The sequence below is a fragment of the Dama dama genome, chromosome 24 (genome assembly GCF_033118175.1).
Source record: "Dama dama isolate Ldn47 chromosome 24, ASM3311817v1, whole genome shotgun sequence".
Classification (NCBI taxonomy): Eukaryota; Metazoa; Chordata; class Mammalia; order Artiodactyla; family Cervidae; genus Dama; species Dama dama.
The window spans coordinates 40561792-40588129 of NC_083704.1; the positions used below are offsets into that span (position 1 = coordinate 40561792).

At 39.4% G+C, this 26338-nt stretch overlaps 1 protein-coding gene across 14 annotated transcripts in view; it reads left to right on the plus strand.

Moving 5' to 3' along the window:
• The window catches only part of MAGI1 (membrane associated guanylate kinase, WW and PDZ domain containing 1), a 630820-nt gene that overhangs the window by 497591 nt on the left and 106891 nt on the right, over positions 1 to 26338 (plus strand). For all 14 annotated transcript variants that reach the window (XM_061128127.1, XM_061128130.1, XM_061128132.1 and 11 more), the window contains exons 3-4: positions 6039 to 6158; positions 20992 to 21198. In XM_061128127.1, the coding sequence (XP_060984110.1) occupies positions 6039 to 6158; positions 20992 to 21198 (327 nt within the window). The remainder of the gene's footprint in view (positions 1 to 6038; positions 6159 to 20991; positions 21199 to 26338) is intronic.

Genomic DNA, 26338 nt, shown 5'->3' on the forward strand with positions numbered 1-26338 from the left:
CTTGAAACTTATAATGGTATTGGGAACACTTAGCAGTAGGAAATAGCATATTAGTGTTCCATTTCTAGAATTTTTTTCCTGCTTGAACTGCATATTTCAAGAGAAATTCTAGAAGTAAGGAGAGAATGCAGATGAGCTCCAAATCTGGTTTTGTTTCTGTAGCCATTTGTTGTTGTTCAGTCACTCAGTTGTGTGAGACTGTGCGACCCCAGGCACTGCAGCACACCAGGCTTCCCTGTCCTTCACTGTCTCTCAGTTTGCTTAAACTCATATCCATTGATTCGGCAATGCTGTCCAACCATCTCATTCTCTGTACAGCCACAGTTTGTGGAGTTTGATGATAAGGAAGGTCATTTTTTTGATTTCCTCAAGATTCTCTCGTACCAAGTACACTGAAAGTTTATGAACCATACAATGTGCCCAAGAAGCAAGCAGCCTCTAAAGCTTTGGGGGCAAACTTTTGTGGATACTGCTAATTCATACTGAGACAGTCAGCAGGGCACAGCTCAAATTCATTATCTGGTGCATAAAAGACTGATAGTATTCACTTCTCTGGTGCAAATCTTGTTAAATTTTAACACTTTAAAAAGACTCTGTATAAGTGATGAGCGGTTTGAGATTTAAAAACCAAAATCAGGCAGAAAAGTATTGCCACCTTCTCCTAACTTTAGATTGCCAAGTGTCAGACACGACTGAGTGACTGAACAACCACAGCCTATTCGTAGCTAAAGGCAAGTATTGAGGACCTTGATGCTAGCTTTCTATGAAGTGGGAGACCTTGGGATGTATTGTGTGTTGATTCAGTTGGAGCCTCTATTCTTTGGCATGTTCTTGCAAGGATTAAGCTAATATTGAAGTTGTTTGGGTACGATGCCTAAGAATCAGGACTTTCAGAATTATTTTATTATCTTAATTATTTTATTCGATTTATAAAATACCAGAACAACTAACTACAAGCACAGTGGTACAATTCAGAGGGATATAAAGAAACAATTTTTTTTCTCCTCCCATTTCTGCACCCATCCTCTTCTGGTTACCACTGTTAAGGATTTATTCCATCCGTTTAACTATTTATTAACTCAGAAAACATATAGCACCCATAGGGCTTTCTTTTCTTTTTTTCAATAAAATGCAGTGATTATTTTTGCACTTTATATTACTTAACTGTACATTATAAATATTCTTTCTCATAACTGCTTGGGCATCTAACTAGTACTTCTTTACAGAGCGGAAAAAAAAAAAAATTCCTAAGGGCAAATCTACTAAATTTCATTTACTCATTCCTATATTCACAGGAACTCACTTTTTGTGTGTGTGTGTATTTTGGAGGACTGTTTTTGTTTTGATCTTGTTGCTTTCCGTTTTTGTTTTGGCTGCCAAATGTGAAGGCACAAATACCTAAGAAGACTTTTTCCCAAGATAACATGTCCAAAAGAAACCAAACAGAATTTTTAGTACAAAACATAAAGCTTGACTATCAGTTTTCAAAGCAAATAAGAGGTTTTTAAAGGATGAGTTTCCTGTTTGAGTACAAGATTCTGCAGTTTGATTGTTGTTGTTAAGTCAATAAGTCGTGTCTGACTATTTGTGACCCTGTGGACTGTAGTTTGTGAGGCTCCTGTGTCCATGGCATTTCACAGACAAGAATACTGGAGTGGATTGCCATTTCCTTCTCAAGCAGTTTGATATGTTTCTTATTTTTATTTCAAAAGCTGAAAGTGCTTTGGGGGCATGGTAGTGAACATAATACTGGAAATGCCCTCCTGGTTTAGAAATGCACTGGCCAATCCAGTTGCCGCTAGCCACATGTGCTTCTTTAAATCTAAAGTAATTAACATTAGATAAAATTTCAATTCAGTTCCTCTGTCACGTTAGCCACGTATCAATAGCTACATGTGTATACATGTTGGACTTTAATGCTGTGCACCTGAAATGTATTTAATAAAAATAATAATAACCAGATGTGGCTCGTGACTCCCATCTTAGACTCACATCTATGAAACATTTCCCATATGGCAGAAAGTTCTATTGGACAACAATGATTTCAACTGACTAAAGTCAGATTGCCTACTTTCAAATCATAGCTCTGCCCAGCTGAGTTGTATGTGACCTTGGGAAAGTTACTTTGCTTCTCTGGGTATCAGTTTCCTCATCAATAAAGTGAATATAATAGCAATCCTTCTGTGTTTCTGAGAAAGATTAGCTATAGCACTATTGATGAACTGTTGAACACTTTACCTAAGATATAGGTAAGCATCAAATAAGTGGAAGCTATTTTTTTTTTTCCTAGTGTTTGATTATCTCTTTTTTCTTTTGGAAGGCCAGGAGGTGAGTTCTGTGTTTGTTTGTTGAAACATAGTAGCTGCAAGATATTGTTGCCCTGATTTCTAGCTGGGCCAACAAAAGACGGTATAGTAAGCTGTAAGCAACCTCCATTTGTCAGCCTGGTGATTTTTTTTTTTTTTAAACACGCTGTCCCTGAGAAACATGGTAGAATTTGTTTTACTTCTCTTCTGCCAGGAAGTAACCCTTCTGGCTTTGTTAGAAGTGTGGTTTGTAATAATTGTACCCACCCCAGATGGCTCCTGAAAAACCTTTGAAATGCCATCTGCCAGGCGTGTGTCCAGCAGGCAGCCTGTCATTCTGCTGAAAGAAAAGAGAGGGCGGGGTCCCCTCCCAGGCCCTTTCTCCCTAGCATCTCTGAATGGGAGTCTGGTCATGTGGACCAGGCCCAGGGCCTGTTGCTCAGAGGATAACTCCAGTAAGCTCCTGCTGGCCTGCAGAGAGGAAAGGTTTTGTCTGGGTAGTAAACCCTGAAGGTTTTGTGGGTGGAGCTGAATCCTCCCCAACCCGCTTTCCCTGCTGCTTAAAGGCCATTCTAAGCGTATTTATTTCCAAGGGAAAATGGTGTCTGCTTGTTTTCATTTTTCCTCTAAAATGTACCATTTTCCCCCAAGTTCTTGATCATCTTCAATCCTTTCAGGAAATGAAGTCCCAGAGGTTAGTGTTGTCTCAACAGTTACTCTGACAAATTGGTTCAGAAAATATGATTGGAAGAAATGTCAATGATAAGATGATTATAGGAGGGGGAGAAAAACCAAAATATTGTCTGGTGTGGAAGACTTAAAAAAAAAATCTTCTATTTGGTCTTACTTATTTATCCACATTTTGGGGTGCTGGGGATGGAGGGATGGATGTAGTTAATAGAATTTTGGTATGGAGACTTGAGTGTGAGAGTTGCCATATAGAGCATATTTAGGACAGATTCTTTCACAGCAAGTTTCAAAGATATTCTGTTCTTGCCCTACACTGGAATTTCGCAGTATGATGTGGACTGTTTGTGTTTTCCAGAGAGCCGGCTGAACAGCTTTTGTGCTTGGCTCTGAGGCATCACACCCTCCTCCTCTGCTCCTGCTTTGCTGACAGCTGCCTTTTCATCTCCTCCGAGGCTCTTTTCCTCTTCTTAGTTTCCAAAAATTGTAAAGTTTTTGTGTTTAAGGCAGACTTCTTGACTGCTTTTTCTATCATGTCCTTCCCCCTAGATTCATTTTTTCTTTCTCTTGCCTTCAAATGCCAGTGGTTTAGTGATAACTCTCAAATTTAGGGCCCAAACACCCATCTGATTTTTAGATTTACATATTCAGCTGTCCAGAGCTCTCTACACCCAGGTGTCTGATAGGCATCTCAAGCTTTCACATATTCTGAAGTGAACTCTTAATTTTTTTTCCCCTTATACACCATTCCCCCATCTTCTTAATGTCTGTAAGTAGCACATCCCATTTGCCTAGGTCATATTCTTCTGTTTTTCTTACACACTCCATCAGCGGTTTCTGTCTTTAAAATCTAAACCTAGCATGGCCTGATGAGTTGATGTACTTTGAACACATCTATCCTATATAGTCACTTACAGCTGTTTAAAGTGTTCACAATTCATAATAGAAATCTCATTGCTTATCACCTCCATCCTATTGTTCTTGTCTAAGCCCTAAGTTTTTTTTCTCAACTGGATACTGAAGAGAGTAAAAGTGTTAGTCTCTCAGTCATGTCTGACTCTTTGCAACCCCATGGCCTGTAGCTTGCCAAGCTTCTTGTTCATGGAGTTTTCTAGGCAAGAATGCTAGAGTGTATTGCCATTCTCTTCTTCAGGGGATCTTTCCCAACCAGGGATCAAAGCATCGCATGCAGATTCTTTACCACCTGAGCCACCAGGGAAGCTCAATTATGTATGTAATTTGAACTGTAATACCAACTCATTTCATTCTAATAGTAACATAAACTGTGTATCTGGTAACAGGTACTGAGCTAGGCCTTTTAAAAGCCTTGTCTTATTCAATACACACGACAAATGTGTAGGTAGTTTATTGTCCTTATTTCACAGATTAGGAAACTGAGAAACAGCAGAAGCTCAGGAATGAGACAGACCATGAATTCTTCATTCCCTTTCTATGTGTACCTGCTCAACAGCAGTATGCTCTGGAGTACCCACTATATGCCTGACACCCGAGATGTAAATTTAAACATTGTAAAGTACCTCAAGGGTGTCATAGTCTGCCAGGGAAGCAAGAAATGGGAAAAACTTAGGAAACAGTTTAAGAATAGACTTTTGGACACTACACAAGCAGGCTTCTATACCAGAAAGTCCTGGTGTGCTGAGCATGACAAGCAAACATTTGTAACATAACTGGTACTGTGGATAATTTGCAGCTCTTTCTAACACTCAGATTTCCGATGTTAGAAAAAATCAACTTGTTTAAAAATGTGTTTTCCTTGAGTAAAATATGCAAAAAGTGTTGAGTTTTTGACGTAAGAGAATTCTGGTTACCTATTGTAGATGCGTGGAAATTCACATGGGCAGGCAATCAGAGACTGTGTTCTGCCATGAACACTAGAGACAACATACAGTTGGTTATTTAATTGCTTTTCAGGGAGAATTAGGACTAGAGGAAAACATTCCTGCTTATTATATATATATATATATATATATATATATATATATATATATATATATATATATAAAAAGACTCAAAAAGCACTATGGGTAATTGTGCCTTGCAGAATGAACTCATGTTGGTTGTATGCCCTACCTAACTTGAATGTTGGAGCAGAAACCATGAATTTTGCTTTTGTTTTTTTTTTAATCCCCCCCTCCCATTTAATATAGATTCCTAGTATGTACTACAAAATTTCTTATGGTTTCTTTTTTTAGTTTGAGTGTAAACCACACTCCTTCCACACTTTTGATTGAGGTTGACTGGGCTAAAATGATAGGTCTTTCACCCAGCACCTCAGCTGGGTGACTTAAATGTTCTAGAGGGTCTGTGTTATTTCGTAAGAATTGTTATATTTATGAGTCTTTGAATGAATGATGAGATTAATTCAGGGGGAGAATTTCCTATCAAATTCAGTGTCCTTTTTCTCCTGTCAGAACTTACGGGTGGCCTCTTTTTGCCAAACATATTAATTACATGGAGACACAGCAACATTTTGATCCCTGGGAGGTATCCAGCCACAGATCTTGGGCAATTGAATTTCTCTAGTGATGTGTTTATGCAGCGGGTGTCATTTTCTTCAAAGGGCTTATTACATTGGAAGTTGCCGGATGTATTGAGGAACACAAGAATTTCGAGGCCTGTGATAAAATTATAAACCCCTTAGGCTCTGAGCTTAAGGTGGATAATGTTTGTAGAATTTACTGGAGCCCTAAAAGCTGCTGATTGTGAATGTTATCTGTATAAAATCCAGTTCACCCTTTTCATTCAGTGCCTTCATCATTTCTTTTAAGTGATAAAAATCTCCCTGGGTTGCCTTGCTGTGTTTGGTTTTCTCTTTCTGGTATTTGAGGGGCCCAGGCACGAGAGGATGGAAGTCAGGATGCTTTTCTGCTAGAAAGAATTTACCTTTGCCAGGTCCCTGTCTCAGTAGGTGGGTCTGTCAGCTTAGGTACTTACTGAACTGGTTATTTTAATTACACCTGGATGGGGCGCTTCCTCTTTCAGTGGACTGATGTTTTCTTGTGCCTTTTGCCTTGTCTGCTACAGGCACAACCCGGTCTCCCAGAGAAGGAGAGGTGCCTGGCGTGGACTATAACTTTCTGACTGTGAAGGAGTTCTTGGACCTCGAGCAGAGCGGGACTCTTCTAGAAGTCGGCACCTATGAAGGTGAGCTGATCTGTATGGCAGCAGTGAGCATGCCTCTCTGCTGGGCACCACAGAGGACCCTGGGCCATTGAGGCAGAGATGTTCTGTGGACTAGTGAAGTCTGAACATCTGTAGGAGATGGCAGTTCACCTTAGTGGGATTAATAATAATAAAATATATGGAATAAGGCTTTGTGGAGCTGTTTAAAAATAATTTGGATTTTTTTTTTTCCTCCAGGATTTTTCTCCTTTAATTTGTTGATTTAAAGGCAGGCACGTGTGCGTGTGGGCGTGTGTATGTGTGTGTGTGTGTTTAATATGGGTATGTACGGTATTAGAAAGAAGAGGAAGAAGACTCAGAGCATAAAATGTGACCTTATAGGTGGTGGTGTTTTAGTATCAAAAGGACTGGAATGTCATTTGTACCACTAATTGATGTTTAATATATTTTTGAGTAGGTGATAGATTTTCATGGAATATTTCAAAGCAGAATATTTCAGAAGTATTCAGTAAGTAACCTCTTTCCTAGATTTATCTTCCACCTGCCTAATTTCCATTTCTGTTTTCCCCAGATATTAAAACCAGTGTTATTCATTTCTGTTACTCTTCTGAAATTTTTTTAAAAATGTAAATACAAACACATACATACAAGTGTCATACGTGTGTTCTCATATCTTCCCTGTTTTATAAAGAAGATATACACTATATGCCGTTTGGCATCTTGCTCTTTTATATCATGAAAGTATGTCTTCTGAGTCTTTGAGGTTCAGTACTAGAGTGCTTTTTGTTTTCTTTTTTAAGTGACTAAGTAATCTCCTGACTATGTGGACCACAATTTATTTAACTAGGTCTTTTTGAATAAACATTTTTTAATATTTTAAAACATGACTGTGTTGAATAACATGAGTATAAATCATTTCACATAGGTGAAAGTAAATCTGTAGGATGAGAGCAAAGCCAAATGTGGGGAGAAAATTAAACTTACATCTTCTCAAGACAATATTATACCTTGATTGCTTTGTTGAGTGTTTTTATTTGAGACAAAAGGACATACTATGATACTGTTAATAACTGGGTCAAGTTATTAAGTTTTGTGTACTTTTTAGAAACTCTCAAAATCTGGATTTATGGGATGAACACAGTGGCATTTTCTAGATGAGACTTAAAAACAAAGGATGAATATGAAATAAACTATTATTTTATTAAGGGCATTGTAAATTTTGATGTGATAATTGCCCCTGTTTCAGGGGCATTTTTTGCAGTGGGTACAGGGAAGAACATTAACTTTGTGCCTACTGTTCATGTCCAAATTGTGAATGTACATTAAACATTAGGTAGATATTTATCAGATTCCTAATTGTGAATACAAGATTTTCTTTGAGTATTGCTGGTTATCCATTGTTGTGAAAGTTGTTCAGTCGTGTCCAATTCTTTGCGACTCCATGGACTGTAGCCTGCCAGGCTTCTCTGTCCATGGAATTCTCCAGACCAGAATATTGGAGTGGGTAGCCATTCCCTTCTCCCGGGGATCTTCCCAACCCAGGGATCAAACCCAGGTCTCCCGCATTGCAGGCAGATTCTTTACCAGCTGAGCCAGTATTGCTGGTTATCCATTGTTGTGGTTTCCTTGAAGTATTGGCATTTGACTGGGGGTTGGTGGGCTGGGAGATGTGAGGGTGCCCCAAGCAAGAATGATTTGTTAAGACTGGTACCTGTATACAATGGAATATTACTCAGCAATGAAAAGAAATGCATTTGAGTCAGTTCTAATGAGGTGGATGAAGAGTGAAGTAATGAGATGGATGAAGAGTGAAGTAAGTCAGAAAGAGTGAGAGAAATATCATATATTAATACATATGTATGGAATCTAGAAAGATGATACTTCTGATCCTATTTGCAGGGCAGCAAAGGAGATGCAGACATAAAGGACAGACTTTTGGACAAAGTGAGGGAAGGAGAGGGTGGGATGATATGAGAGAGTAGCATTGAAACATATACATTACCATATGGAAAATAGATAGCCAGTGGTATGAACAGGGAACCCAAAGCTGGTGCTCTGTGAACCTAGAGGGGTGGGGTGGGGAGGGAGATGGGAAGGAGGTTTAAGAGGGAGGGGACCTTAGTATGCCTATGGCTGATTCATGTTGATGTATGGCAGAAGCCATCACAATATTGTAAAGTATTTATCCTCCAATAAAAAAGAATTGACCTAGTTGTGAGGTTAGAAAAGGGATGGGGGCTCAGTGGATGTACCAAGAGCTTCTTCAGTGTGTTGTTTTGTAAATATGAATATGGTTAAAAATTCATGTAGCTGAGAAGAGAGCAAGTGTGGATCCTCTTTGGTTTAAGAAAGTGAGTTGTCCTGTCTGAAATCACTTATTATGACCATCAGAGGAACTTTAATCCAGAATATAAAAAAATATTTATTTGCATGTTTGGAGAGGTTAAGGGTGGGAGTGGCTGTGCAAAGCCAAAGAGTACTTTGTTGGAAAAGAAAAGCATGTGGTTAGGCAACAGCATATCTGGGACAAAAAAGAAAATCAGCTCATTTTACTGAGGTGTTTATATTACAAGTGGTGCATGGGTGGAGTCACCTTTTTTCCCCATTAATTTTATCACTTTGACAGAGGTAGCTATTATCCCCAGCTTTTTAGATGGGGATGCTTAGACCAGGTAGCACTTAGGGACTTTCTTAAGGTTGTGCAGCTGGTTCCAGAAGGCGAGAGCCAGGAAACAGACCCAGCTGTTGGATTTTTAGATCCCGTGCTCTTTCCTGGACATGCCAAGAAGATGATACTGATGTAACTAAAAAGTTGTGATAATAGACCACTAGTACTTTCACCCAACTTCTTGCTGAGTAACAACAGGAAAAAGTTTTTCAGAAAATGACTAGTCATCCTTACATAAAACCGTCTTTCTGTGAATGTCACTCAGTTATTTTAGAGTTGAAATTCTCATGCTGCGTATGGGTCCAGTGTTTTTTAGCCATCTACCTGTATTCTTCAGCCTTTTGACCTTTTGACCTTTTGGCTGTATGATTTCCCTGCTGTACGAGATGGCTCATAATTTTTTGGTAGCAATTGGAATGTATTGTATTGACTTTCATAAGGTGAAAGCAAAATGGAATTTTTATGATATGCCAGATAGTGTTACAGGAATAGGGCTGAAGAGATCTTTGTGAGCCCCTCTGGGCCCCCTTAGTGGTGATTCTGTCATTTGGACACTAACCAGCCTGCAGGCTGGGCTGTGGCTCTGCCAGAGTTGACGTCTCAGCCCCTTTGCTGTTGAGCTGTGTGCCCTCCGGCAAGTTACTTAATGCTGCATGTCTCCATTTTCCCTTCGGTAAAACAAGGATAATAATAGTGCTTTCTCATAGGTGGGATTAAATGAAACAATAATTGGAAAGGGCTGAGCACAGCGTCTGACACACGTAAGCTCTCTGTCAGCGTTAGCTCTTATATTTATACACACGACTGGCCCCAAATTGCCACCCTGCTGGATGGCTTCTCTTCTCCTTCTCCTAGTCAGTAAACTAGTGGATTTACCAGTAAAATATCTTTATTTACTTCTCTAGGTACTCACTGTCTATTTCCATTGCTCACATTTTATTCCTCTTGGCCTGACCTGGCTCCAAAGAGGAAAACACCACAACGCAAATCACTCTTTAAAGCAAGACTTTTAAACAGCTTGAAGTAAAAGTAATGAATATACAAGATGGAATTCTTTCTAGAGTAAAGAACTTAAACATCTTTAAGTGTAAGTTGATTCTCCTCCCTCCTCACAGGAAACCTCTGTTAAAAGGTCTAGTGCAAAGATTCGGAAAACGTAGACATAAACGGCATAAACCTAAGTATTTTTGTCCATTGACTTAATACATCCTGGAGATCTTCCCAGTTACCCCACATAGTTCCACCTCATTCTTTATAAATGCTGCAAAATATGCCATTGTATGAATTTATATAGTTTATTTAACTAGCCTCCTGCAGGTGGACATTTAAGATGCCTCCTCCCCCCACTTTTTTTAATGTTTTGTAAACAATACTGCTGCAAACACCTCTGTACAAATGTCTCACTGTACTGTTTTGAATAGATTTATAGAGGCAATTCCTGGCAGTGCAGTTTTAAAGGCAGCCCTTCTGTGCCTTCATTTCAGCATTGTCCCATGGTACAGGGTGTGATGTATGGGGCAGAAGACCAAAGTAGCTCTGCCTTTGAAGGTGCTTATGCTTCATAGTGATTTATTTCTGACAGTGTTTGTCCAGTATGTATGTGATGAGTGCTTTTCAAAGTGCATTATGTGTAACAACTCACTTAATTATCCAGTGATCCAATGAGCTGAGTACAGTTTGTCCCCATTTTACAGAAGAAGAATATGAGGCCCAGAGATGCCCATTGTCTTTTTTTAACTCCATATGGTGAGCCCAAGATAGAGCTGGCATTCAAACCCAGGCTTATCTGGCTCTAGGGTCTCTACTCTACAGCCCCTCAATCTTGGGAGGCAAAATAATTTAAACAGCTTCTAGAGAAGTGATGAGTGTTCAGAGAAGAGAACTACAAGAGTGCTCCATTGACTCTAACATTAGGGTCAGTCCCCTTAAAGAAGTGGACTTTGATCTGAAGCTTGTCAGAGGATCGCATGAGTTCAGGTGTGTCGGCACCAACCCTAAAGCCTGAATCCTGAGAAAGCAAATGCAGTGTGAACCAAGAAAAGGTCGGAACGTTGGTGCTAGAGATGGAGAAGCAGGGAATCATTTCTTGCTTCCTGTACAACCAATGCCATACAACAGGACTTTCTTCAGTGATGAAAATGTTCAGTATTCCGAGCTGTCCAACACAACAGTCATGGACCACATGTGATTTTTGTGACTGAGAAGCTGCATTTTAAAATTAATTTAGTTTAAACTAGTTTAGCCTTAAATAGTCGCATGTGTCTGATGACTGCCATATTTTCTAGGGCAGTTTTAGAATAAAAGCTTCTGCAAGGATGGTTGAGGACCTACTCAAGAAGATCTTTCTCTTCTCAGTCATCCGACTTCAGAGAGCTAAGCTCATCTTTAAGAGCTAATCTCCTTTTAAAAAACATAGTTTTGAATCCTCCCAAAGAGGATGTCACTACAGAGGAGAGGTGATCTTCTTTATGTACATTCTGTGACGTATATAGGGCAGACAAGTGGAGTGAACCAATAAAACCTCAAGGCCTGATAACTTTCTGAATATTCTTTCAGGTCCAATATTTGTTTGGGGTTTAGAATTTCAGGGTTGTAAAAGTTTAAACTGGAAAGGCAGTAGAGCTCATCTCTTCAGAAGACAAAACTGAGATCCAGAAGGAGAATGTCTAAGACACTAAAGGGAATTGGGAACCAAATCTGGCCAAATGCCTTTCACTAAGGTCATGTCCCAGGCAGGACTGAAATGCTCATCTTGCCAGAGTCTGCTGCTTGGAAATGGATACTCTCCTTATAGACTCTCTTACTAGTTTGTGCATTCATTCATTTAACCATTAATGATAAAATGTTTAGCAAAACCAGACATGATTGTTGTCCTGCCTGTAGCTACTAGTAGACTGTAGGCTGCCAGGCTCCTCTGTCCATGGAATTCTCCAGGCAAGAATACTGGAGTGGGTTGCCATGCCGTTCTCCAGGGGATCTTCCCGACCCAGGGACTGAACCTAGATCTCCCACAGGCAGATTCGTTACCATCTGAGCCACCATTTTTAAGGGAGTGTTGCATTATTATATCAACAGTATAAAATGTTTATGTGGACTTGCTAATGTATTAGTTATTGGAAGAAGAGGTAAAAGATTCAGGTGATGATATTCCACCTAGGATGACTCCTACTTCTGTCTTAGAAAACTGGAAAGATGTTGGTACTGTTTGCTTAGATTAGAAACACTGGAAAGAGCCAGGATTGGTGTGTGTGTGGGGTGGGGGGTGTCAGGGTCTCCAGGATGGAATTTTCCACCCCAAACAGCTGTAATGCTGGCATATTATGTGTATCCTCCAACAGAGTAGATGCCCTTCGTGACTATTTAAGGAACCTAAGTATTGCCCGTCACAAAGGCATATGAGTTATGAGTAGAGTTCATAATTGGTCTCAGCTCTGCAGTTTGAGCCAACTCCTCATTCTGTCACTGGTTGCAATCAAAATCAAGGCAAGACACAGAAGACAAGACTAAACGTGTCTTTCCTCCTTGGCCCAGCTTCCTAATTGTGACACTGAGCTCATTTATTGGATAGCACTCTTGAAATAAATCAGAAGCACCATCTCCTTTTTGCCTTGCCTTTTTTTTTTTTTTTTTCTCCTGTTGACATTTTTGCTCAATAAGACAGGTTGCTGCCTCAGCCAGCCCTTGGGACTTCTCTGGGAGAGAGTTTGTAAGGGCGGAACTATTCAGTGGGAGTGGTTCCAAACATGCCTGTTTTACAAATGCCTCTGGGTAGAAGAGGCTGCTTATACACTTTGAGCTTGCAAAGGTTTTCACTCAGCATGGAAGTGCGGTCCCAATGTGACATTTCCAATTGGAGTTATAGGTTGCATATCTCTTCATGTTAATTAGGAAGGGAGTGTATGTGTCAGCCTTCAATAATGGTACTGTTCTGCTTCTTAGAAGGTCTGCAAAAAGGCAGCTGCCAAGGGTCTACTTTGGGGGGACATGGTAATAAAGCTGGGGTGAAGAGAGTTCTTGTTTGTCATTGAGGAAGACGAGACCGTCTGGAGTCCTGTTCTTTGGCAGGCCTCAGCAGCCGTCTGTTGTGATAAGCTCTGTTGGCAAACTCCGCTGTGGAGTGTTCTCTGTTGATAATGAAAGAACCAAAGGAAATCTGTGCGACAATTTATGTTCCTCTGCCTTTGAAGACAAGGAGGCCAAGCCCAGGGACGGTTTGGTTAATTTTCTGCTCAGAGATCCCCAACCATTCCTTAAGTCAAGAGCGTAGACAGTGGAGACAGATCCATGTTTAAATGCCAGCTGTCATTTAAGCATTGTGTGAATGTCAGTTTCTTCATCTGAAAATGGGAATATTAATTTTTTTTTCTGTAGAATTGTAAATGATTAGAATAAGTGAATGTGTAGGTAGCAACATATGGTAGATGCACAGTAAAGGTAACTTTTTGTTAATGTTCTTTAAATATGTGTTTTGATAACAATACCAAATTTTACATCTTAGAGCTGCTCAGAGTATCAGGAACAACTGATGCTGTGGTTTGTTACATGCTCATATTGTGCCAAGCACAGTACTGAGTGCTTTATATATGTGGTCTAATTTAATCTGCACAAAAACTCTGTTTCGTGGGTACTAGTCTTTCTACATGACAACCGAGGCCGGAAGGAAAGAGGTCCCTTACCTTGCTCAGGGTCACAACACTATTAACTTACCTTGCCCTTTCTGGTCTTAAATTCAAAGGCACATGGCACTAGTAAGAACAAACCTCTACTTATAGGACATGGGCTTATTATCCTTCTGTGCATGTAAATCATGGATTTGTAGAGTGGAGCAGGTCATTAAAGAAAGAATAAATAGAAAGTGATGGTAGTTTTATGAATGATACCATCATGTGTTGAGTAAGCAAGTGGCAAAGTGAAGTGATGTGGATCTGAGATAATTCAGATAGAATTGATGGACTGAAAAGAAACTGCCATGAGTCATGCTGTTAAAAACCGGATCCACAATATAGGTATTGAGGAGCATCCTGGGCTGGGATTTGTGTGTACTGTCTCCACTTTATTCAGTTACTCATTCTGCAGAAAATTACTCAGTGACACCTTGTGCCCGGCACCATGTTTGTTTTGGGAATGCAGTAGTGCACAGAACACATGTGGATCCTGCCTTCATGGAGCTTACAGTTTAGAGGTAAAGACAGATATCATTTTGTTACATAGTCTGATAAACTGAGCAAAGGGCCTTGGGAAAGAAGAGATACACGCTTCCCTAAAAACATATACAGGAGACTTTGATCTAGTTGGTGGGGTCAGAGGATCAGCAGGTGATATTGGGATGAGAAGCAGAGGGAAGAAAGTTAAACAGAGAGAAGAGTGAGTGCAAGAGCTGTGAGGTGAGTGGGGGCACAGATTGCATATGAGACCTGAAAGAAAACCAGTGAGATTTGAGCAGAGAGAGCAAGGGGTCCAACTGTGAAGCTTGCCTGCACAGCCTGCAAGGGTCACACATGCATGACCTTCAGACCAAGACAAAATCAGATATGCTGGATCTATGTCCTTATGTACTGTATACATATTTGTGCTTTACAAAGAACAAGAGTAAGGTTTTTGGACCCCACACATCTTACCCTGGGCCTCCCAGGTGGCTCAGCAGTAATGAATCTTCCTGTCATTGCAGGAGATGCAGGAGACTCGAGTTGGATCCCTGGGTTGGAAAGATCCTCTTGAAGAGGAAATGGTAACCCACTCCAGTATTCTTGCCTGAAAACTTCCACGGACAAAGGAGCCTGATGGGCTGTAGTCTATGCTGTCGCAAAGAGTCGGACACAACTGAGCACACACTCACTTTTGCCCCTTGGGTATAGTGTTGCCCCTTTGATAATACATGCTGTAGATTTCCAGCCATTCATGGTCACTGTCATCCTGTTCTGCTACTTATTTTCAAAGCTTGTTCTGTTTGGAAAAAGAGAAGCAAGCCATCCCTCCCTTCAGCTCCCCCACCTCTGCCACCTCCCAATTCTAAAGCAACATAGGACTGCAGGACAAAGGGCCTAAATGCGAATGCTTGTCTCTGATTTCTTCACCTTTGCTACACAGAAGGTGGTCCATGGACCAGTATCATCAGCATCACCTGAGTCCTTGTTAGAAATTCAAAATTTCAAGCCCCACCTTGACCTTTTAAAAGAGAATCTCCATTTGATGTAACTGTTATATGTACAAAGTTTAAAAAACTGATGTATACCATGCAGAGCATTTGTGAAAATCATGTTCTAGTTCCATTTCTGCCTTTCCAGCATAGTGCCTAGCATAACAAGAGGTTCTCTATAAGGAAATGAATGAATGAATATTAAATTTATACAAAGTGAAAGGCTTTAAAGATTTGATTCATTCTGGCTTAAAACTCAGGGTTGCAGTCCTCCTTCAATATTTTATCAAGCTCTAAAAATTGATTTGCAGTCCCCATTAATTTTTAACTGTGTGTCAGAAAATATTTTCTTTGGCTTGGTCATGGCCAAAGAGTGTGCCTGTTAATTATGGCCATTGGTGGCTTCCTCTTGCATCTTCCTTGCCCTCCTCTCCCTCCCCAGCCATCATCCCTGCTGAGTTGTATTGTGGAGCCAGTTCTGAAAATAGCAGCTGGGACACACAAAATTGTCACTTGGGAGGGAGCCCAGTCACCTCAGGAAGTGTGTGTTGGCTAACATGGACACTGTGGGATGGTCAGGCTCGTGTCTCTTAGAAACTATTCAGCCTGCCAAGTGATAACCTAAATTAATCTTTTATTCATTTATAATTCTTCAAATGATTTTTACTTAGTACCATTAAGCGATCCATATAGTCTTCACAGGGAGTCTCTTGTGCATAGTCTACGTAAGGAGGTTTGTGTTTCTGCCTAGGCTTGGCTTGATGCTGACCAGAGTGGAAATGATTGATAAGCTGGGGAGTTTCCTGGAAGGGCATGGTTTTGAATTTAAATGCCCGGAGGTCCACATCAGTGGAGTGAGTAATATACGGTGGGTGAAGGCAGTGCTGGTGGGAAAGGTGGTAAACGGAGGAGTGCATGAGTCATCTTGCCCTTGGTTGTGTGGAAAGATAACGTAGCCAATCCCAGATTCGGCCAAAATCAATTCATTCACAGACTCATTGGGATTCCTGAGGATTTTTTGAAGTTTAAAAGTTTTCTTCATCCCTCTTGTGTCCATGCCCCTTTATCTGCTCAGACCTTAGGGTACTATTCTAGGTTGAGGTAAAGGTGTTTGTCTGGCAAAGGCTGGGACACACTAAAGATAGGAGCCAAAACCTCTGTGCAGAAATCCTTAGTTGTGTGAGTGTTCAGTTCAGTCGTTCAGTCGTGTCCGACTCTTTGCAACCCCATGGACTGCAGCATGCCAGGTTTCCCTGTCCATCACCAAATCTCAGAGCTTGCTCAAAGTCATGTCCATCGAATCAGTGATGCCATCCAACCATATCGTCCTCTGTTGTCCCCTTCTCCTCCTGCCTTTAATCTTTCCCAGCATCAGGGTCTTTTTCCAGTGAGTCAGTTCTTCGCATCAGGTAGCCAAAGTATTGGAGTTTTTCAGCTTCAGCATCAGTCCTTCCAATGAATATTCAGAACTGATTTCCTTTAGGAGTGACTGGTTTGATCTCCTTGCTGTCCAAGGGACTCTCAAGAGTCTTCTCTAACACCACAGTGTAGTGTGGTCCTGGTGAATTTGGTCACACACTTGTCACCAGCATTGCCCATAAGAGACAAATCTCAGGAAGACAGACCTTACAGTTTGTCCAGCAGCATGTCTCAGTATATCCAGATTTGAATCAGAGATATTCAGTTTTTAAATGAGGGTCACTAAATTCTAATTATTTTAAAAAATGTATCTGCAATGGAAACTTGAACCCTCTGCCCTTAGGAAACACCACTTGATAGAAGCTTTTCTGTAAAGGTTGTAGGTAATATGCTAGAGAAGTTTGAATAATTACACTCTCTCATATTTATAACATCTTATAGTTTACAGGGTACCTTCGAGAAAGTTACATCATTTGATTGTCATGGTAATCCTGTGATGCTATTGGAGCTCATGCTGCCATTATCATATCACAGAGAAAGTATGAGATGATAGTAAGTAATTTGCTCAAGGTTATTTGGTGTTGGGAGGTTTACCTGCTTGTTCCTTTATGTCAGTAAAGTTGTGGTACTCTGTTACCATGTGGCAAGCACTTCAGACACATTGTCTCATTAATCCTTCTACTAAGGTGTAAAGAGCTTCCTTTTAAAGATTAGAAACATACACTGTTAACATTAAATATTATAGCATGTATCAAGCCTTGTAGTGAAGTCTTTTGCAAGTGCTAAAAGCATTAAATGTACTGTCTCATTGTATCCTCATAATAGGATGAGTCCGCTCTTCACATCAGGTGGCCAGAGTATTGGAGCTTCAGCTTCAGCATCAGTCCTTCCAATGAATATTTAGTGTTGATTTCCTTTAGGATTGACTGGTTTGTTCTCCTTGCAGACCAAGGAACTCATGAGTTTTCTCCAGTACCACAATTCGAAAGCATCATTTCTTTAGCGCTCAGCCTTCTTTATGGTCCAACTCTCACATTCATACATGAGTACTGGAAAACAAGCTTTGACTATATGGACCTTTGTCAGCAAAGCAATGTCTCTGCTTTTTAATATGTTGTCTAGGTTTGTCATAGCTTTCCTTCCAAGGAGCAAGCATCTTTTAATTTTATGGCTATAGTCACCATCCATAGTGACTTTGGAGACCAAGAAAATAAAATCTGTCACTACTTCCACTTTTACCCCTTCTATTTGCCATGAAGTGATGGGACCAGATGCCATGATCTTAGTTTTTTTAATGTTGAGTTTTAAGCCAGCTTTTTCACCCTCATCAAGAGGCTCTTTAGTTCCTTTTCACTTCCTACCATTATAGTGGTATCATCTGCATATCTGAGATGTTGATATTTCTCCTTGCAATCTTGATTCTAACTTGTGATCCATCCAGCCTGGTATTTTACATGATGTACTCTGTATATAAGGTAAATAAACAAGGTGACAATATGCAGCCTTGTCATATTCCTTTCCCAATTTTGGACAAGTCATTCTATGTAAGGTTCTCACTATGGCTTTCTGACTCGCATACCAGTTTTTCAGGAGACAGGTAAGGTGGTCTGGTACTCTTGTCTCTTTAAGAATTTTCCACAGTTTGTTGTGATCCACACGGTCAAAGGCTCTAGCATAGTCAGTGAAGCAGAAGTAGATGTTTTTCTGGAACTCTCTTGCTTTTTCTGTGATCCAGTGAATGTTGAGCATATGTTAATCTATACTGTGAAAGTGAAGTCGCTCAGTCGTGTCTGACACTTTGCGACCCCGTGGACTGTAGCCTACCAGGTTCCTCCATCCATGGGATTTTCCAGGCAAGAATACTGGAGTGGGTTGCCATTTCCTTCTCCAGGAGAGCTTCCTGACCCAGGATTGAACCTGGGTCTCCCACATTGTAGGCAGATGCTTTACTGTAGATTAACGCAAATGAAATTGCTGATATTTGACAGTTTGTCTTCTACATCAGCGGTTGCATATGGTTCAGTCTAATAATATGTACTTTATATGTCTCTAATCAATCTTAAACTAATTTCCAGAGACAGGAAACAACTATGAATAAGTGGGTTGTTTGGGGGAATTCGTAATTGCGTTGAGAAATCTGCTAATCATTTACTAACTTAAGAAAGACCCTGACTTTCCTTGAAAACTGAGGAAAATCCACATAAATTTGTCAAATTTAGGTAGAACTTTTCTTTTCCAGACATTTATTTTTGTCATAAACAAGGATGTCTAAGTTTTAATTGATTTTTAAATGACAATAGCTTCATGAATGTTATAAAATTATAATTATAAAATTATGAATCAAGAGTCCTATCTTTTGAATCACATCCTTCACTGGAAGATTCTTATTTGTAGACATTGGCCTTACTTTAATCTCTAACTGAAATATGTATGCTATGTTTTGGTATAATAATGATGATAAAGAATTCGGTAGAGCTTTGTCTTTATTTCTTGTTCACCATGAAGATTACTTTTTAAATAGTCAACTGTTTTATTTACCTAAACCCCACTAAGAATCTCCAGTTAGTGAAAATAGTCAATACTGCGGCCAAGATTCAACTTCATCAAAGACATGGGACATCCTTTGGTGTAACCTGTTTAGAAATGCAGGTTGAGTCTTGGCTTATACATGTGTTCATTTTTCCCTGCACTTGTGTTAGTCCCTAGAAACACACATGGATGCCTTTTCTTCATGCTGGTTCCACTCAGTCTCTGTACCTTTGTGTTAGAAAGCTGAATGAAGGTTTTGAAGAGGTTGAGATACCTCCTTGTGTGAAAGAAGTGACTGAGTTGAGTGCAAGCCACCAGAAGGTGCTCATTGACTTCTGCGTGGTTTCCTTCAAGTTCAAACATGGTGCCCTTTATTCTGCTGCTCTTTTTTTTTTTTTTTTTTTTTCATTTATTTTTATTAGTTGGAGGCTAATTACTTTACAATATTATAGTGGTTTTTGCCATACATTGACATGAATCAGCCATGGATTTACATGTGTTCCCCATCCCGATCCCCCTTCCTGCCTCCCTCTCCATCCCATCCCTCTGGGTCTTCCCAGTGCACCAGCCCTGAGCACTTGTCTCATTCTGCTGCTGTTTTTAACATGCGTGTTCAGGATTTCCCTGCTGACACGTGCTGTTTATACCACTTTCAAAGAAAGTGGATGCATATGTTCATAAGTTTGATGATTCAAAAAATAGTTTAAAGAAATGATGTCATAAAGAATATTTAATTATAAAGATAAAGCTTAATGTATATAAACCCTGTAATATTTGTTCGACAATGGGATGAGATTCTTGGGAAGAAACAGTATGTATAGGATTTGTTATTATTTACAAATTCTACTTTACCAAGCACAAAATTATAGACATTACATAGGATTTTTTGTAGGGCCTAAGAAGATCAGTCTATCTGGCCTTACTCTAAAAGATGTGAGATGCTGAGTGGATTTATGGCATTCTGATGTTGATGCTTTTGATCATATGGTCACTGGATATTATTGATTTTAAACTGTAGTTTTCAAATTCTGCCCAGTCACGAATTACCTTCAAGATTTTGTCTATATCTTGTTATAGTGTCCATTATTTGCTTGACACTTTCTTTAAAATAACTTAATTTTTTTTTTACTCGTGTTCAAAAGGAACCTCATTGCTACCATTGTTATTATATACTCAATTTCTTATTAAATATATCTGCTTTTTTAAACTTGAAGTTTAATCTTCACATTTTAAAAAGTCAATTTTATAAAGTATTGCTTTATCACTTAACTTTTTAAAGTAAATATTTTATTTTATTAGTTAGATTTCTGCACTGCACACTAAAAATATACACATTTTAAATTAAAAAAATTAGGACATAAAAGCCTATCCTGGTCCTGCCCAGAGTCACTTTGCACGTGAGAGTCAGAGCTGAGCCAAACTCTAGAGGCAAGTGGCTAAAAATGAAAATGGGCACTGACTAGACAAGTGACCCGTGAAGGGTGCCAGTCTGCCACTGCTGACCCGGAGTTTCCTGTGAGAGCTGGGCACGGGTTTGTTCCAGCCACACTTGACTGTGCCAGTCAGACCTGCCATTCAGCTAAAGAGGCGCCACGTGGTGTTCACTCTCTTTTTTTAAAAAAATATTGCTTGGGTTCCCTCTTGAGGAGTTTCCTTATTAAGGGAGGGTGACCTCCACTGTGTCAGCTTGTAAGGGTGCTGGCGGTAATGAATTTGTTATTTTGTGTGCCACTCACTCCAAATTGGATTCTGCATTATGCTAGTGCATATATGTGAAACGGTGACCAATTGAAATTCAAATGTAATGAGGATGAAGCTTTTCCATTCTGCACAGCCCCTTTTGTTTTCATCCCTAGTAGGTTCTTTCCCCACCACAATGCAGCTTTCCTCCTGGCTTCTGAAATCACCATGTCTAACTGGATAGGACCAACATGTTTTCTTACCCATTCCAGAAATGAAATACAGGTTGTTCTGGTTTTCTAATTAAAAAAAAAAAAAAAAAAATTTTTTTTTTTAAATGGGCTAAGAGATTTGGATTTGCAGACTTGAGAAAAACAAAGTATTCTTTCTAAAACATGCAAATGTGTCTCTCCATCACCTAGGAAACTATTATGGGACACCCAAACCTCCTAGCCAGCCAGTCAGTGGGAAAGTGATCACGACGGATGCCTTGCAAAGCCTTCACTCTGGCTCCAAGCAGTCGACCCCAAAGCGAACCAAGTCCTACAATGATATGCAAAATGCTGGCATAGTCCACGCGGAGAATGAGGAAGAGGATGATGTTCCTGAAATGAACAGTAGCTTTACAGGTAAAGACCAGATGATCCTCCCCCTCAGCGGACTTGGGGAAGGAGGGCAGAGGGAGGATTTACAAGGAGTTGTGAGGAGGTTTTTGTTCTCAGGAAGAATTTGGAAGGATCACTAAAATTCAAACTCTGGCCACACAGTGCCTATGGAAGAGATGGTATTTTTATTTTTTTTCCTGTGCCCAGAATTTTTTTTTCTTTTTTTAATTTTATTAATTTTTTTAATTGAAGGATCATTGCTTTACAGAATTTTGTTGTTTTCTGTCAAACATCAACATGAATCAGCCATAGGTGTACATACGTCCCCTTCCTCTTAAACCTCCCTCCCATCTCCCTTATTTTTAAAATTTTCATTTTTAATTGAAGGGTAATTGCTTTACAATATGGTTTTGGTTTCTGCCATACATTAACGTGAATCAGCCATAGGTATACATGTGTCCCCTCCCTTTTGAACTTCCCTCCCACTTCCCACCCCATTCACCCCTCTAGGTGGTCAGAGCCCTGGTTTGGGCTCCCTGAGGCATCCAGAAAATCCCCATGGGCCATCTGTTTTACATATGTTAGTGTGTGTGTTTTCATACCACTCTCTCCATTGGTCCCACCCTCCCCTTCCCGCATTGTGTCCACAAGTCTGTTCTCTATGTCTGAGTCTCCACTGCTGCCCTACAAATAGGTTCATCAGTACCGTCTTTCTAGATTCCATATATATGCATTAATATACAATAGTTGTGTTTCTCTTTCTGACTTAATTCACTCTGTATAATCGCTGATCTTTTCCTTGGTCTGTTTTTCATGCTTCTTGTCAAGAGTCTTTTAACTTCACCCAGCTATCTTAAAGGGACAGGAGGGAAGTGTTTGTAGAAGGAAATAAAAAATAATCGGCATCCTTTCTCTCTCTTCAGAATGATAAGAATAACTATTTTGTTCATTTATTACTTGGCCTTGACACTGCTCCATAATTAAGGATGATTGTTTATAAAGAGAAATAGGAGAATTTGTTTAATATCACTTGATGCTATATGGAATGCATCCTTTTATCTCATACCTTTGTAAATAGAGATACAGTAGAAATAAATCATGTTTTCAGTTAATTAATGCAAAGTTTACTACATTCCCTAAGAAATAAAAGATGGAAAAATAATAAATATTCTAAGATTATATTTTATATATGTATTTTATGTTGCATAGCATATATTACTCATTGCAGTATAATTTTTAATATACAGCCAGAGCTATCTATGCTCAAGCTTAGTAGGCTTTATTTTATGAAAGGATCTTCAAAGATGAACCCTCTGCATAAAGCTATGCAGATTAGGACGTGCACATTCCTAGGAGGCACTGTTCACTGAGGCCATGATATATGCTCTATAGGTTAGCACAGTGACCCAGAATGGTTCAATAATATATTTGGCTTTGTGGGGGGTTAATATCTAGAGTAACTCAAAATTAACAGCTCCATAAGACATGAGTTACTCCAGTCTATAAGGTTGTGACTTTGAAGACCATCTTGTTCCTTCTGTTTTTCCTGTACTTATTTTCTTTGATATTTTAGAGTATTTTCCATCTTGTGCTGTTAAGTCTTAACAGAGTCTTTCAGAAAAACAGTTTCTATTAGTTGAGTACTTTCTACTGCCTGTATGGACCTCTCTGAAGCTTTCTCATTCACTGAATTCAGAAGCCTAAAATTTTTGAAGTTAACAATTAAAAAAAAAAATGTTTTGGGTGACTTATCATTGTAACAGTTAGCCCAGCGATTCTGCAAGAAGCGTTAGAGAAAGGAGACCCAGTTTGCTACCCTAGCTTTGTTCTTGGTAGCTGTCTTGTTATGAAGTTAGTATCTGACTTCTCTAATTACTGATTAGGATTCAATCACATCAGGTTCCCCCTTCCAGCCCTAAGGATTCAAGTTCATGAAAATTTCTGTTTTCTTCATTAGGCTGGTCACTGACCTATTAACAGTATCTAGGAGAAATTTACCTGTTTTTACTTAGGCATTTATTGAAATCAGCTAATTTCATCTACTTCAAAATATTTTATCCAAAAGGATAAAGGAAAGCATCACCAAAAGGAAAGCACATTATGAAAAAAAAAAAAGGTCTTGATCTTTCAACAAGTAAGAATAGCAAATCATGATATAACCCAAAAATATAGATGTGGGCATGGAAATATTAATAGACCTTGGGGATAACATGCAGTGAAACAGTTCTGCCAAAGTGACTGGATGGTCCCAAGAAGCTTGTGTACCTTTGTGTGTCCTCCTTGTCAGTACAAAGCATGAACAGAGCAGAGATAGCTGACTGTAGGTTTTCATGCTTCCTAATTTCTAACCACTATAAATCCCTGTTGTAGAAGCCAAGCCTCAGAAAATCTGACCTTGTAACACCCCTGTTTGAAATCCTGGTGTCAAAAAAAAAAAAAATATATCTGGCCCCAGGTCACCATTGCTAAAGGCAGTCTGAACATTCATTTATGCACAAAGAAAGAGAACTGATTGTCACCTGATCAGATGTACAGGGAGAGAATTGATCTTGAGATAGACAAGCAATTGGGCATCTTCAGTATGCAAGGGATATGTTGAATAAATGGCTCCTCACTTACCAGACTACAAGTATGACAGCTGACAAGCTGTCATACTCTCACTCATGTGAATTCTTTGAAATAATTGCCACTACACAGTCTGTGAGATGTGTACCACGCTAGCCGTGTCAAAGCATCTTGCACTCTGAACCACTTGTAAGTAGCAATCCAGCAACCGCTTCGAGCACAGAGTGGCAGTAACATATGAGGTCTTGGCTCCTGGTTGGGCCAATTGTGATGAAGGGTACTGGATTCAAATGTAGAAACACCATACAGCTATTTAAAATGATATTTACCTAGGATGTTTTTTAATAATGGGCTATTAGTACGATTTCAGCTGACGTCTGCTTGGGTCTTTTGAAAGGGACACAGGATATCTAAATAACATGCCTAATAATGTTGGCACTGTCTGCTGGCAGAGAGCAGGGTGCTTAAGGCCCGGAGCATCCTGGGAAGGTTGAGTCTGCCTTTCTTCAACCAAAGATGGAGGCAGGAGCTGAGTCACGAGCAGTCATCCCAGATTCTTACCATAGAACTTACTGTCGAACACAAGACAGAGGGAGAATCGTCTACAAATGATGCCCAAATCATAGATTTAAAGGCGGCCCTGGAGAGAGAGCACTGTATGTGCTTCATGAAAGTAGCTGTAAGCTTAAACTATTGGGCAAAACACACAGTTATTTATGTAAGTAAATGAAAACATTTTTTAAAAGATTTTGTTCATTGTAGAAAAACTTGGAAAATATATAACAAACCACCACAACTAAAAAGTAGTTGATGCATCCATCAACCATATCTAAGAGACACCAAAAGTGTTATTTAATTTTCTTCCTAAGCTTGTTTTCTCAACAGCTTCCCTATTGTTCAACATTAGGCTGCCGATGCTTCTTTTTCATTAGTGATTAATGATAAAATACTGCTTTGGAACATCAAGAGATAACGATATTACCAAAAGAGTTAATGTTTCCCCAGTGCTCTGTGGCAGGCATTTTGCTAAGCTCTCAAGCATATTACTGGGGAGTTCTAACTGCTTTTCTAGTATTACTCAACCAATGAGGGTCAAAGCTGTCATTTCAACGCAAAAACCCTGACTCCAGAATCTATATGGCTTTGTGTTTTAAGTCAAGAATACTAGCCCTTTGCAGCATCAAAGATTTTGACTGGTTATGTACACAGTGAGTGTACACGTAAATCTAAATGCATGTGTAATTTAAAATAAGCTCCAGAATGTGTGTTTGACATGAGCTTATGTTCTCAAAGTCACCTTCAAAATCTCCCAAGAGTGTGTGTGTGTGTGTGTGTGTGTGTGTGTGTGTGTGATGTAAATACTGGGAAGCGTCTGCAAATGAAAATGTTTTTTGTGTTTGTTTATGGTTTATGAATCATTTTCACATGTATCTTATAAAGCTTTTGGAAATTTTGAGAAATAAGCAGTCTAACTATTATCTTCCCCATTTTGCAGACAGGAACCCTGAGAAATAGTGTTATCAATCCCACTAGGCAGTTGGAGCTTGTAGCTTCTTATCTACTTGCCAGTCTCTGTATTCCAGTAATCAATTCTACCTGTCCTCTTTGGATGCATTGGCAATCTTTAGTAACAGTTTAGTCATCTAATCTTTGGAGCGTGATAGCAGTGCTCTTAAATGTTCGGTAAATTAAATGAAAGAGTTTTTGAAGTCAGAGCATGTGTCAAGGTCAGAGCTGTGATTAGGACTATGAATTTTTAAAATCTGCTCCTCTCATTTTTGAACTTCTCATTTTCTTTTAGAGAATGAGAATGTTTAAGGTTCTATTGAAAAAAGAAACAGAAAACTTAATTATCAAGTCGTACGGGTTTAATATCTGTTTTTTTTTTTTTTTCCCCCAAAAAATTAACTAGATGGAAGGAATCCTTGGGTAACATTCACACATGTCAAATTGTCATGATGTTCATTTTAAATATCTTACAGTTTTGTCAATTATACCTCAATAAAGCTGAGAAATTAATATCTGTAACTTTCTGTATGTCAGTTATATGTAAATTAAGTGGTTTTAAAACAGGAAGACACTGAGAACCTATAAAATAAATATTTGGATAATTTAAAATAAGTCTCAGGAAAAAAAAAAGGTCTCATTGCTAGAGGAATTTCTTTTTTCTCTAGGAAGTTACAATTTACATACATGTCTTTCCAGTGAGCTAACATTCCCTCCATGTGGTCCAGACTTTGGAATGCTGGCAGGACTGTTTCTTCCTCTCCCTCCTCTCTCTTCTTCCCAGCATGAATTGTATACATTAGGGATTAAATCACATTGTTTCTCTTTTCACATGTAGGGACCTGCCTATGGCTACCATCCCTTTCCTGTTACATCTAGTTTCTATTAAAATGGGTTAGTTAAAATTTTTCAGTCAAATTAGTGGATGTCTACTATTGTCCCAGCATTTCTCTAACTCTTAAATGTTATATTAAGAGATGACCACTGACTTTGACCCTGGGTATTTCCTTTAGCCAGTCCTGATCCTGGGCTCTCTTGAGCACTCTGAGCACCAGGCACTTTGACAGGTGCTTTGCATGTATTGAAAACGTTC